The sequence below is a fragment of the Bactrocera oleae genome, chromosome 6 (assembly GCF_042242935.1).
Source record: "Bactrocera oleae isolate idBacOlea1 chromosome 6, idBacOlea1, whole genome shotgun sequence".
Classification (NCBI taxonomy): Eukaryota; Metazoa; Arthropoda; class Insecta; order Diptera; family Tephritidae; genus Bactrocera; species Bactrocera oleae.
Window position 1 is genome coordinate 59,679,417 of NC_091540.1, and position 15,145 is coordinate 59,694,561.

At 29.5% G+C, this 15,145-nt stretch overlaps 1 protein-coding gene across 7 annotated transcripts in view; it reads left to right on the top strand.

Moving 5' to 3' along the window:
- fry (Protein furry) overlaps positions 1 to 15,145 on the top strand; it is a 113,464-nt gene that overhangs the window by 14,838 nt on the left and 83,481 nt on the right. For 4 of the 7 annotated variants that reach the window (XM_070112180.1, XM_070112178.1, XM_070112179.1 and 1 more), the window contains exons 10-17: positions 1,374 to 1,517; positions 5,283 to 5,450; positions 5,939 to 6,088; positions 7,617 to 7,786; positions 7,855 to 8,009; positions 8,271 to 8,381; positions 8,523 to 8,677; positions 13,665 to 13,825. In XM_070112180.1, the coding sequence (XP_069968281.1) occupies positions 1,374 to 1,517; positions 5,283 to 5,450; positions 5,939 to 6,088; positions 7,617 to 7,786; positions 7,855 to 8,009; positions 8,271 to 8,381; positions 8,523 to 8,677; positions 13,665 to 13,825 (1,214 nt within the window). The remainder of the gene's footprint in view (positions 1 to 1,373; positions 1,518 to 5,282; positions 5,451 to 5,938; positions 6,089 to 7,616; positions 7,787 to 7,854; positions 8,010 to 8,270; positions 8,382 to 8,522; positions 8,678 to 13,664; positions 13,826 to 15,145) is intronic. The other 3 variants (XM_070112183.1, XM_070112182.1, XM_070112184.1) reach the window with 1 other exon arrangement.

Below are 15,145 nucleotides of genomic sequence, written 5' to 3' on the forward strand. Positions count from 1 at the left end.
TGGAGCAAACGCCGACACAAGCGATCACTTCTTAGTCATTCAATGCCGTTTCAAGTACTTCGAGGATTTTTTTGCTCTCCATATAAAGCAATTTTACTTATAAACTCGAACAGATAACATAAAATTGATTTCGTCGCATTTCAAAACGATTTTCAATGCAAATTGTCAGTGTTACGTTGCGTTTTTTCAATGTGAAATGATTCCAAGTTAAAATTACATATATTCAATTGGGTTTTCAAAACATGTCTAAGCAACTCTAAATTTAAAAGTTATTAAATATTTATCTACCGAAATAAAAGTTAGCGCACTCTGTATATACTTTCTAGCAGCTGTGTATAATTAAATTTAGCCGATAATAACTGAGAAAATTTATTTCGATGCTTTCTCATTATTTCATTTTAAAATTTTTCACACATAACTATTTTTCGAAAATAAAATTTTTTCGAACTTTAAAAATGATTGATCGAAAATTTTCGTACACTAAAAGTTTTTCGAAAATCGAGATTAACCTTACATTTTTTTTTTAAATTACTTTTTTTCCCCAAAATCATAATTTTTCGAACATAAAATTTTTTTCGAAAATCAAAAGTTTTGTGAATTTTCTTTGTGGTTTTTACACAAGTCGAGAAAATAATATACATTTACCACCAACCAAATCAATTCGATTCTTGACTAACGGAAATCATTATTTGCCAGAGTTTCCTCCAAGCATGTTTCAAAACTTTATTTTACCCACCCTTTGTTGTAATAACAATTAGCTGAACTTTTATACATATTTTAATTATTTACATATGTACATTTATTGCACGCAACGAAAGTCTAATATTTGTACTCACTCATACACTCTCACTCTGTGTTGGTACTTTGTAGTGTAAGGTAAAAATATGTTAACTACTAAAATTAATCCTAAGTTTGCTTTTCTAACTCACTCGCCCATATATTATTGCAGTGTATATATGTATAGAAATATTGTAGTGTATGTATGTAATTGTAGACACATAGCATAAATCGCCATCGTCGCATTTTCACCAAGAAAATTTCAAAAAATTTATGAAAAGAGTTGAAATAAAATAAAAAAAAATAAAAATAATAGAAAAAAAATAAAATAAAATAAAAGAAAAAAGTGAGCGGTACTTACTCGAAAAACAATATGATGGCAGCATTAAACACCATATCAACACATCCGTCATACAATCAGTGAATCCCTATCATTTTGACGAAATGCCTCGGCATTTCACCGCATTTTCCTTTTGTTTGTAACGAACATGACCGTTGTGCGACATTAAAAATTTCTCTCATGCCACTTAATGTACATACATACATACGTTTGAAGGCGTTGTCACTCAACAAATACAATTCATTAATAATTTTAGTCTACAAGATCAGTCGGACTCACGGTCACTATCCGATTCTTTGGATAATATACCATCGAACGTGTTTGGACCCGAGGGCATTGTGACACGCTTTACGCTGCCGCTATCGTATGGCCGTAAGGAGGCACGACAAAAACGACTTGGGTAAAATATGTGCACATACATACATACATGAAAAAAAATGCAAAAACAAATAGAAAACCAAGAAACAAACTATATTTTAGAACTTTTGGTGGGACTTTAGTTGCCTTGGATGTGTGTGTATTTCTAATGATTTGGCTTAGTCCATGCTTTTGGCGTCTTTGCTGTTACAAACTCCCATGTAATTGTTATTGTAGGCTTAACTTTGTAAGCAGTAACTATGTATGTATATGTACGTATATTCGTATTATGCTTAAGAAATATTATTTATATATTTTTTAGCATCTTTCAGTGTCCCTAGTCCCTAGTAAGCATAGCTAAAGTATAAATATCCTTTATCAGTTATTTTGGGCTTAATATGCATTGGCGTGCGTATGTATGTGTATGTTTGAATGCAGCTTTTTTTTAATGGCGAATGCGCTTATTGTTAGATTGTCCAGTTTTTTATGATCTTAATTTTTCTTTTTTGTTTTGAAAGAAAATATCGTAATATTATCAATTCCATACTTTACAAATTTTTTGAAAATCAATATTTTTCAATTATTAAATTTTCTTAAACATAAAATTTTTGTAGTGCTGTCTATATCGATATCCGAGAACATATTTTCCTTATTGCAAAAAGCGCGTACTTTATACCTTATACAAGCTATTTGAATAAAAAAATCGACGATGCTATGGATGAATCGATAAGAGTCACCATTAAGAATATTTATTCAATAATTGAGTTTCGTTGATATATATATTTTTATTTCCACCTTTTTCGAACATTTTTGTTCGTTCTTGAAGTTGCGAATTTTCGAATGGTATGAAATTAAAAATGAACTTTCGAAAAAATTATGAAAATACAATAATTAAATTTTCATTTAAAAATGTTTTTTTTAATCAAATATATATTTAATTAATGGTATGAAATTAAAAAAGTCGAAACTATCGTAATTAAAATTCAAAGAAGTTAAGAACCTCGACATTTTTTTTTTATTATTGTTGTTCGGAAAAATTAAATTTTGAACTAAAAATTCGAATTGCAGAAAATCAAGAACTTCGAAAGTTAATTCAATTTTTAATTATTAAATTAAAAAAAGTAAATTATCGAAATTAAAATTTGAAGAAAGTTAAGAACATCGAAATAATGTTGAGTAAATTTAAATTCGATATTTAATTTAGTTAAATTAATAAATAATAATTGAAAGTAAAATTCGAAAAAAGTCAAGAACTTCGAAAAAATTTTGAATAAATTTAAAAGCTAAATTATCGAAATTAAAACTCGAAGAAAGTTAAGACACTCGAAAATTGTTTGAATTGTATGTAGCTCCCAAAAATGAGATTTTGAACTCAAAATTCGAAGACTATCAAAAATTTCAAAATTTTATTCAAATAATTTATCAAATTTAAAAGAAAAAATTATTAAAATTCGAAGAAAGATGGAAGTTCTTTCTAATAATGTAAATAAATTATGAACTTCGAAATTCAATTTAATTAAGTTAATAAATTTGAAATTGAAATTCGATTAAAGTCAAGAGCTTCGAATAAATGGTGAATTAATTTTCAAAAATTAAAAATAAAATCGTAAAAAACATGACTTTTGAGAAAAATGTTTTATTTGTGCTGAAAAATCACATGTGGAATTTAAAATTCGAAAGAGCTCAAGAACTTCGAAATGTAAAATTTTTTTAAATATTCTTAAAAATTAAATATAAAAAATTAAATTTCAAGTGATTTTAGATTTATTTCTATTATAAAGTGGGCTTTTTATAAATTTTTTCACCATACAAATCGAAACTTTTGCATTTTTAGCCTAACTTTGACATCATTTTTCAAACCTTTAATCAACTGAAAGTGAGCGTTAATATTTATTTTTTATCGATAAATATTTGCAAAAGTTATTTTTCTACTATAGTTGTTACGGAGTTTCTAAATATTCGATATTTAAAGGTATATATATCGATGGCTTGTGCCTTTAGATAAGATGGATAATATTCAGATCCAATTAATCGAACATTAAGATCATAAAACTACTATATAATAGCAATTTTTACCAGTTTCATGCTTTCAAGACGTAAGAAAAGTCTCTTCCCCGAATATGTATTACTCACGGAAGTTATTGTGGAGCTATAAACGAATTCAGATACCTCTAAAACAATTTTAAAAAATTATTAGCATGCTTTTTTGTAAGCTAGCAGCAAAAGAATACTCGCTAAAATAACCCAAAGCAATCATGTAAAGCAACAGCACGAAGTTGACTACTTTTTTCAAGTTAAGGAAGGTTAGTCAAAAATAAGTTACTAGATTTGTAATATTTCGTTATGGGGTTATATACAGTTATTTTTGGAAAAGAGCTACAGCTGATCACCGGGAGCTTCTCTCAAAAATGACGTTTTGTGGTGACTACTAAATTTCTGAACTGAATCATCTAGTGAACTGAATAAATCTAGTCATTAATCGAAGGAATAGGCAAAATAAAATTTTTTGACAAAATGGCGGTTGCTCAAAAAAACAAAATCGATTTTTCACCGAAATTTCGGCCTTAAATTGTTTATAAAAACAAAAATATTTATCGGAGAGAAAAAATCTTCGATTAATTACTAAAAAAAATATATTTAAGCTCGTGTTAAAATTTGAGACTAATCGGTTTAGCCGTTTTCGAGTCATGTTGGTCACCGACTTTGAAAACACCATTCTGAGAAAAACGCATTTAAAGTTTGAAATGCACTATACATGGGTTAAACAAACTCTGAAACGCCGTTTAAAATTTACGTGTAACTTCGAATATATTCACCGGAACGATATGAAATTTTCTGTGCGTATTCTTAAATATACGTACTTTAAGAAAAAAAATAAAAAATAAAAAATAAAATAAATTGATTTTTTGAAAATTCTAACTGTATGTAACCCCTTATGACTATATTTTAGGCTCAGTGGAAAGTTCAACTTATTTCTTTTGTTTCTTCTGTCTTTCGAGGACTTTTTGCTTTATTAGAATATGTGTAGTATAATATATTTATAAATATATAATATATATAGTATAGTATAGTAGTGTTTGAAATAATTATGTAGTACTCTAGTGTTATAATTACTAGCATGCGGCAATTTGGTAGCGCCATTCTTATTCTTACTTTCTTAAATATAGTCTCGTAGTTTTAGTAGTAGCAAAAATTTATACTTTACTTACACAATCACAGCTTCTAATTTATTTCTGCTAATTAATTGTTTTTATTTCTGAAATTTTTAGTTTTTGCTCTCCACTTACTTTTGCTTGTGGGTAATGATATTTGTTTCGTTTAAATGCTTTCTTTTACAACAACAGCTAGAAATGTTGAGTGCATCGAGTAGTTGAAAGAAAAAATGAAATTAATAAAAAAAAATGTTCGAATCGCCAACTTCGTGTTACAGTTTTTGTGTTTGCCTTGAGTTCCATTGAATTCGCTCGCTGGCTTCTAGTTGAGTTTGGTTAGTAGTTTTTCCCCAGAATTGTGCAAATTATTGTAGTATGAAGATTTGAATTAAAGGATTAAGCGTTAAGAGAATAAACTTTTTGTTTTTTTAAAGACAACCAAAAAATAATAAATTGAAATTAATTTTTTTTCAGAATAAAAATAAAATACTACAAAAAAAGAAATACTAGAAATACATGAATAATGAATGACATTAAACAATTTTAATACATACTTACTTATACACATTTAATATTCATACCGAAGCATATTTCGATTTGAGAGAGTATTTTTTTAAAATAATTTTACTGTTTTTCTTACGTACGCGCTCTTTCAGCTCCTCGCCCGACTCCTTGAATGCTGATCGCAGTGATAAATCTGTTATGGGTTCGGCATCGCCACAAGCACTTTATAAGCTGGTGGTGCCCCTGCTACGCTGTGAGGTGGTGGAAGTGCGTGATGCGGCCGTAAATGCGCTTGGCATGATTAATCACGAGGCGTTGAAGTAAGTGAAAATCAAATGGAAATTTAATAAGTTCTTTGGATAAGTGTATTGGGAGAGGTAAATAGGTGCAGTTGTATGTAGCTGCCTAAAAACATACATAATATGTGAATATGTGCATAGGTACATATATCCATATCTACTTTCCTATATACAACTTCACTTAATAAATATTCGAAATGAGCACTTTATGCCATTGTGAACTCACACATATACATGCATTGGCAATAGTGTGCTATGCTGTTATCTTTTAATATAAAAACTATTTCGACTTCTAGCGTCTAAACTACGCTGTCGTGCCCATTATATTCTATAATATATTTTTCAACGCAAATAACACTTGGTGTTTGTATATCCGTGTAGGCATGCATAAAATACACTACGTGTCAAATGTGCGTCTACTTTAACATGCCTTTCCATATAACTGTATATAACTGTGTGTATTTCCTTGTTTGTGAAGAGGCTTTACATTTATTTTTTAATTTTTGCAGGGATTTGATGGAAGAGCTGGTCGTGTATATACGCGAAGCTGTCGACAGAAAGCAGGAGAATATGCGTCGTCGGCGTCGTCGCGATGCTTTACGCTTACAGCTTGTACGTGTTTTGGAGAAAATTGCAGAAAATGGCACATTTGGTGTTAGGTAAGTGGGGTGTGTGTAATAGGCGGGAAAAGGTACAAAAATTGCCCCACAGATGTGGCAGTTGACATGTTTTTTTTTTTAACAAAATTGCTTCATTGATACATTATAAAAATTTTAAAATTTCGCCTTATTTGAAAAAATTTTGAAAATAAAATTTTTATTATTATTATTTATTTTTTAATTCATTCTTTAAAGATAAATTGAATTTCTATTAACTCACTATCGCAATCAGAGCACTGCTTATTGGTTCTTAGTAAAAATCACAAAAAATTAGGTGCAAAAATTATTCGAGATTCAAAAATTTATAAATATTTTTATTAATCTTAAATATGGTTTATACAAAAATTTGATATTGAGGCGGTGTATGATATTTGCAGTTGCTCAAAAATGTTTATATTTTCAAATTGTAAATTTTGATATTATTCAAACATTATTTTCGGAGCTCATTTTATTCCCTATTTCTTTTGGAAGGTACTAAATCCAAAAATTTATATTTATTGAAAAAATTATCTTCAATTTCAACTAAAGTTCTTTTCAAGCTTCGAAGTAAAATCGTTTTTATTTAGAAAATTCCGAATAAAAACTTTTAAATGCGTTTTCGAAAACATATGTAACAAATTTTTAATTTAATAATGTTGATTCATGTGTACATACATATGTATCTAAATGATTTTGAATGCAGTTTTTATTTTTAAATTAAGAAATAATTTAATTTATAATTTAAATAATTAATAAATACAATATGAAGCTTGAACTTAATCCTTTTTTATGTTTTCGAAATTTTTAAAAAATTCGTTTTCGAAACTTTTTGCATAACAATTTGGTGCTTTTGACAATTACTCAAAATCAAAATAGATATTTTACAACTATTTAATAAAAAAACAGTGAATTTTGAACAAATATATGTTTAATTGAAATTTCGAGCCCAAAATATTTGTTTTTTAATTTTGTTTTTAACATTAGTATATCTTCGATTTCTGAATTTAAAAATTTTTATTTAAAAATTTTCGAAAATATAGATTTTTTAACTTAAATTTTTTCGAATATTTAAAAATTTTTGAATATATATTTTTTTAACTTAAATTTTTTCGAATATTTAAAAATTTTCCAATGTATATTTTTTTTAACTTAAATTTTTTCGAATATTTTTTTGTTATTAACTTTATTTATCATCGATTAAAATTTGTATATAAAATTATTCCAAAATGTTTTTTTATTGTAATTTAAATTTTTTTTTTCAAATATTATTAAATATTAATAATGAAATATGTATATAAATGTTTAATAATAATAATACATTTTTTTTGTAATTTTTAAATGAAATTAAACTTCTAAATATAACTACTAATTTTGAAGCTGGAAACTTTTTGTTTAATTTTTTTTTGAGAAATGATGAAAATTTTCGGTCCCAAACTTATAATTTAAATTGTTTTAAAAAATATTTTATATGTATGTAATTGTTTATAAAAATCAATATTTTTACATATTGTGTATTATTATATTTTCATTCGTTGCTTTCTTTCTGTAGTCCATGTGTACTGGAACGCGATACAATGTCTCTACATCCAACCTTTGTCGAATACATAGAGGGCGCTATTCAATATCTTTTAGCCGAAACGGATAAGGACAACACAAGCATTCGTGAAGTGAAAGCGCACTTTTGCAATTTCATACGAAAAATGATAAAGAATTTTTCACGTAAGTTTCCTTTTGTTCCAAGTTACGCAATTACTTTGTTTAATTTATCAATTCATTTACCCTTACAGTGGATTCATGTGGCACACTGCTAACCACCGGCTTAAAACGCAGTCTTTTCAATCTCTTTGCTATTTGGTGTGGTTCATTTGCCAAGCCGCTGGGTGTCACCTCGCAGATTGGACAAACGCCCGAGGAGGAGAAGCTACAGTTTAGTGCTCTTCAGGTGAGTTTCACTTGAGTTTCGTTCTTATAGATAGCTGAAGCTAGTGTGGTGGTTTAGAAATCTCCTTTCAAGCTTCAAATGCTTTTAAATTAAAATTATTTTTGTTTAATGTTAGATTTGTTTGAAAATATGAAGCAGTCTCTTCATACCCCTAAGCCTTTTAAGTCTTATAAGCTTCATGTATTCCAAATTCGAACACATACATACATACATATACTTAGATTTTGCTCCGTAATGAATTCGTTTCTATTTTTAAAACAGGCACTATCCGCTCTGATCTGCTGCGGTCACATATTCTATGCACCATTTCTATCCGATTACGGTATTTTATATGTGTGGCTGGACATGCTGTTGACATCCAAAGATGAGAAGGTGAGCGAAGTCTTTTTGCATGTGCGAATATTTTAAAAGTAAACGAGTTACTTTTCACAATTGAACTGAATTGCAAACTTTTATAAATTATAAATAAAATTAATATTATGTTCACTAATGACAATTTTTTTTCAAATGCAGATCTATCTATTAGCGCGCGATACAGTTGTTTTGCTACTCGAATCGAATCCCGACAGTAGTGTGTTGCTCGAATGGGTAATCGATCGTTGCTATACGTCGACAGAGCGCGTCGCCGATGCTTGCTTCCTGGCTTTGGCTGCTATTTTTAGTGCAAGGTAAGAATTTTGAGAAAATATATAAGACATTTTTGAACACTAAAAATACATATGAAGTCGCGGTCTTTTAGTAACAAATTATGAACCGTTTCGAGACGCAGTTTTTTTGTCTTTTTTTCTGTCATAAAAATTTTTCTCAAGCCAAATTAAGCGATTTCGAAAATATATGTAATATCTTTGAAACTTTCGAACTTATATAAATTTTCCAAGCTCAAAATAATCAACCTTGAAATGTATTTAAAAAAATCTGCAAACAATAATTAGCATTTGAATACTTTTTCTGCAAAAACCAGCGATAAAAATGAATTAAAACGCCTATATTAGCAAAACCTTCTGTTTCGTATGTTTGCCGCTAACATTTAACAGATTTAGAATTGCTGCAACTTTATTATGAACACTAACGTCTTTTATGTTCTCAAATGCTCTTTATTTATATTCCTTTTGTATAATATCTTGCAAACCGGGGTAGTCGTAAGGCACACAACTGCTGCAATTATGACTGCCTCGCGTGCCAATTCGTACTAACAAAGTATTATTTCTTTGTACTCATACCATTGCAACATTATTGCTGTTCTTATGGCTATAAGCTCGCGGCTGTGATTTAAAATGTATGAAATTCATAATTTGTGCTTAACTATCATGCACATTAAATCAATTATTTGAGTTATTGAAAATTATTTTGTTTATAAATATATATTTTTTATAAAGCTATTTTTTTCTTAATATTTTTTTCACATTTTTTATTTTTGATGTTGATTATTTACTGATATTTTGACTCCAAATTATATATTTTCTGATGAAAGTAGTTCTAAATGTTAGATGTTGGATTATTAATATTTTTTGAAATTGAACTTAACATTTATAGCGACTTGGACATTTATAGCATATAGCTGTCATACAAACTTACTGATCGAACTGAAGTTCTTCTATAGAAAACTTTTTTATTTGACAACATATCTTTACGAAATTGGGCATAGATTTTTATCCAAAGCAACGCATTAATCTCCGAAGGAATTGTTTGAGTCGGTCCACTATAGCATATAGCTGTAAAATTAAACTGACCGAACAGAATCAGTATAAAGATCCTTTTATGCCCTTTTATGCTATATAAAATGAAACTGTCTAGGATATTGTAAAACCGTACTCCAACCATGCCTAGTTCGTATATAACTATATTTCGAATGACAAGCTAATTTAAATTTACAATAACAAACTTATGAGTCATTGAAGATCTGAAAAAACAACTTAACTCAAATAATTCCTCCGATGTGTGACATCTATCACCTTAATATATCCAAATCGGTGCTATATATCAAATGTAAGGATATCTGTGCTTCCAGTGGTTTATATAAGCATATATCGGTGAATATATAATATATTTATTATATATTGTTGACATTAAGTGGGAATCTTTTCCTCCAGTGGTTTATATAAGCATATATTGGTGAATATATAATATATTTATTATATATTGTTGACATTAAGTGGGAATCTTTTCCTCCAGTGGTTTATATAAGCATATATCGGTGAATATATAATATATTTATTATATATTGTTGACATTAAGTGGGAATCTTTTCCTCCAGTGGTTTATATAAGCATATATCGGTGAATATATAATATATTTATTATATATTGTTGACATTAAGTGGGAATCTTTTCCTGAGCACACTTTAGTTTAATGTGAAAAGAGAAATCGGCTTAGACCTCAGATTGCTTAGCTTCTGTATATTTCGAGATAAGGTTCCATATCTAACCTCTATAAACTATTAACTCTTCTGAAAAATATAAAAAAAGTTTGCAAGCGAATGTTTGTTTTGGATTCCAATAAAGGCTTCTTAGCAAGTTGTTTATCAGGTTAAATTATTCCCAACAAAAAAGTGTGTAAACTGAGAAAAGTTTGTTTCTAAGAAGTTAAAGAAGAAAAACAAATCTTTACATACTTTTTAATAGTCTTTGACTTGAAGCTAAGTGCTATACTTCTGGGAAGGCATAAAATTATATTGGAATGCGATTATGTTGCTCTCTTGCTGTTATTGCAGGGAAATCTGTATATTTTATTTGTGTCTCGGGATTCGTTCGGGTTTAAATATAAAAATTATAATTACTAATTAATAAAAGAATGCCTTTGGTTTTTATGTACTTAGTTCAGTTCAGTTCGTACCCTATCGCCCGAAAAGTAACCTATTGTTTACGAATTTTGTAGTTTTCGGTTACATAATGAAAGTTTAAGATTAAACAGCTGACTGTTATTGAACCCGCGACTCACCGAAAGCTACTTTACTAGAAACATTTTTAGAAGTCAGTTCAAATTAGTTATTGTTTTTTATTTAACATTACACCTTGCACTCTTTATAAATTTAGGTAACAATTATGCTTTCGGGATCGTTCGCTCCAGCGCTTGTATATATTTATAGAATATATTCCATGCAGCATATTTGAAATTCCAAAAACGCACGTGATTTCTTAGGCACTGCAGTAAAATTAAATTGCCTTCTTCGAATTAAAATTCGCTTACATCTCAATGGTTTTGATATTTTACTTTCGTACTGTCCTCGCTTAACCCTTTGCACCAGCCATCGGCATACATATTTACAAGTGTATGTCCATATACATACACATAATTCCACTTGTGTATGTTCCACATCAGCATTGGTTTTTTTTTTGTCTTTCCCTTAACATGCATTTGATTGCTTGCTGTGTCGTCCCTAGAACTGATCCTAAGCAACGGATTCGGCATGAAAAAATAAATTTATGTATATGTATCAACTAAGCTTCTTTAAGTTTAGTTCGTTTTGTTTTTATGACAATTTCTGTTTTTGTGGCAAGAACTTTAAAAATTTCTTGCATTTTTGCTACAACGTATGTATATGTATTTGTGGAGTTGAAAGTTGATTTTTTGTAAAGAAATATTGTCAACATTTTTATTCTATTTCTCGTTACCTCTCCACATATACTCGTGTGTATCATTAAGAGAAGTGTGATGAAGAGACTGTATCGCATCAAAGAAACTCCAAGTTTTTTGGTGTAGTTCGAATTTAATATTCAACGATGGTTTCGATACCATTTTTGTAGTACGTTTTGGCTTTTGCTTCAATATAGGCTTCGGTTTCGGCGCTTATCTCTTCATTGTAGTTAAATTTCCTATCAGCGACCAATCTTTTGAGTTATAAGTATACGAAAAATTCACTAGGGCGGATCTGAAAGCAATACATACCATTTTCACCGAGCTTTAGCATATCCGTTATGTCAGCTAGCTCGTTCAACCCCATTTACGGTCGTCCAAAATATTTATGTATTTTTTAATGTTTTCGTTCGTAATAACGGCTTTTGAAACTCAACTGCGTCATCGTCTTCGGTGCTCATATGGCCTGCACGAGATAGAGCACTTATGAATTAGTTGATTCGCCTAGCATATTGCTTAGATAACACTTCTTAACCTACTTTTTGGTATAAACAGCAATTTTTTCATCAAAAATAATGTTTCATAAGGATACGAAATTCCTTTCTAACTATTTTTGTACTCTGAGGGTACGTCAAAGAACCTACAAAGTTTATATATATATATATTAAGGTAGAGCGAAATTTTTTTTTTTAAATTTGTAGACTATAAAAAAAGAAAATTTTGGAAAAAAAAATTTGTTTTTACATCTAGAGCCCATTTACTGTTAAAGTAAATTTCGAGTTAAAATTTTTATTTCGTAAAAAAATTTGATAAGTGTTTTAGAAGCTCTGGAGAGTCCTCTTTCTAGCCAAATTAAAGTTATCAATTGTGTTATTTTTTGTGGTCATTATTGGAGTTTTAAAAAATAGTCTTAAACGACAATATGCTTTCTTTAAGTGCTAAAATAAATTTTGAGTCAAAAAACGTGAAATTCGGTAATTTTTATAGAAATGTGAAGAGTTTAAACCGAAAAAAAATTGTTTTTGTCCAAAAAATTTCTCTTTTATAATTTACAATTTTTACCCTCAGGCTAAGCACAAAAAAGAAATTGTTTTCGCTCCACCCTAATATATATATATTATACAATATATATTATATTATATTATATTACATTATTATATATATATATATATATATATGTTCAGCGTGACGAGTTTGACTATAATCCCTAAGTTTTTGAGATATCGATCGGAAATTTCGCACCGTTCCTTATCTTCCCAAAAAGCTGCTGATTTGTCGGAAGCGCCGATAACGGGCCATAATGGGGTGTAGCAGCTATACACACTGATTGATGAAAATTAAGTTCTTCTATAAAAAAATTACTTATTTGACAAGGTATCTTCACAAAATTTGGCATGGATTATTGCCCAAGGCAAGGTTACAATCTCCGAATATATTGTTTAGATCGGACCACAATAAGAAAAAGCTGCCATACAAACTGATCAATCAAAATCAAGTTTACGCTATCGAAGTTACATACTTTTATCTATAAAAAATAACGTTGCCTACATTTAAGCGCATACCTTTATTCACTCAGATCCATTCAAACATAAAAATGTTTTTTTGCTGAGAACAATTGAGATCCGGTTGGTTCATTATAGGCTCATTTCACACTGTGTGGCGGCCTGCCCGCAAATGCCTTAAAAAGCCCTTGACCGTTGAATATTCAATATCTGATTACAATATTTAGTATCTGAAATTTTAATCCCCTGGGCCGCTGATGCCAAAAACAGGTCACATTGACTCGCAATTCAGATCTACAGGTTTGACTCCCCTGACTGTTATTCTGAATTTATCTGAGAAGCAAAGTCTACACCAAGAGAAGAATATTCGAGCTTATTTATTTTTTTTTTGAATTTCAATTCAGCGAAAATAACAGTAATTGCTTTCCATATTATAATTTCGGAAAATAAATCATTTACAGTAAATAATAAAATATTATAACAAAAAAAAAATATAGATATATATATAAGCAGCTTTGATTTCAAAGATAATTTATCATTTCCATTAAATTTTTTATTGTTGTTTTTTGTTTTTTTACAGAGAATATCCTTGTGATCACTACACCTCGGTTATAACGGTCACACTGCTAATGACCGGCTGTCCACGTGTTGAGGTGCATTCCACCGCTTTACAATTGCTACAAATATTGGATAAGCGTTTCTTCGGCAGCGTTGCCTCGCTACACAGCGACAATGAGAAAGGTATGTTTGACCCACCTACAACTACCAACATATCCAATGTAAAAGCAACTAATAAATATATAAAATAAAAAAATTATTGGAAAAATAATATATTATATAATGATCAGACAGTATGTTAAGTGTGTGCGAAGTGCGACGCAATAAAGGCGTGTGGCATATCAAAGATTTTCGTATTACTCATTCATGAGCCGAGTCAGAATTTATGCATTATTTATGAGCGGAATGCGGTCGGTTTGGCTGAATCAGTGTGTAGTAGAATAATAAAGCGAGAGTAGTTCAGTGTGTCATTTGTGTATGTATGCATGTGTAGGTGATTGTCTTCGCTTTCGTGCCCTTAACCTACCTTCTTCTATTTAACATTATGTCCTTTTTTGACCCTGTTCCGATTTCATTGCAAAGTTGTTACCAATAATGATTATTAAGTGCGGGATTTTACATTAGTACATAAATATATTAATGGCCAATTATACAGATCAAATGTCAAAACATATTAAATTTCATTATAAATAATAGACGCAAAAAAAAGAATTAAATAAAACACCACAAGAAATGCGAAATTAAAAAGGTTTCGCATACTTTTCTCTATATAATGTCGCCTGGTTTTTATTGAAGTCTGAGCGTGTTGGTTTATAGGGAAACTCACAATTACTATTTCAAAAAATTTCCAAATAATTTGCTATTAGCTCTTTATCTTTCTTTCTTTCTGTTAGATAATCATATAAGGAGAATGTGTTTGATGAGGTCAAAGCGCACAATCTTGTGGCCAATTTGATGATCATAATGTGTGCCAAATTTCTTGTAGATATCTTGTCAAATAAAAAAGTTTTCCACACAAGGACTTGATTTTGACAGATCGGTTTGTATGGCAGCCATATGTTATAATAGTCCGATCTGAACAATATGTTCGAAGATTATAAAAAACAAGTTTTCCATACAAAGACTTGGTTTGTATTGGCTAGCTTGTATGGCAACTATATGTTATTGTAATCCGATCTGAACAATTTCTTTGGATATTATAGTGTTGCCTTGGGAAAAAAATCTATGTAAAATTTTGTGAAGATAATTTTTCTAATAAAAAAGTTTTCCATATCAGAACTTGATTTGGATCGGTCAGATTGTATGGCAGCTATATGAAATAGTGGTCCGATATCGGCGATTTCTAGAAATGAGCAGCTTTTTGGTGAGAAAAAAACGTGTACAAAATTTCGGAATGATATCTCAAAAACCAACGGACTGGTACGACCTAAAACGACTCAGCTCATCATTTATGTATGTATACTTACCATATATACTTTATAGACTCTTCAAAGTTTCCTGTTG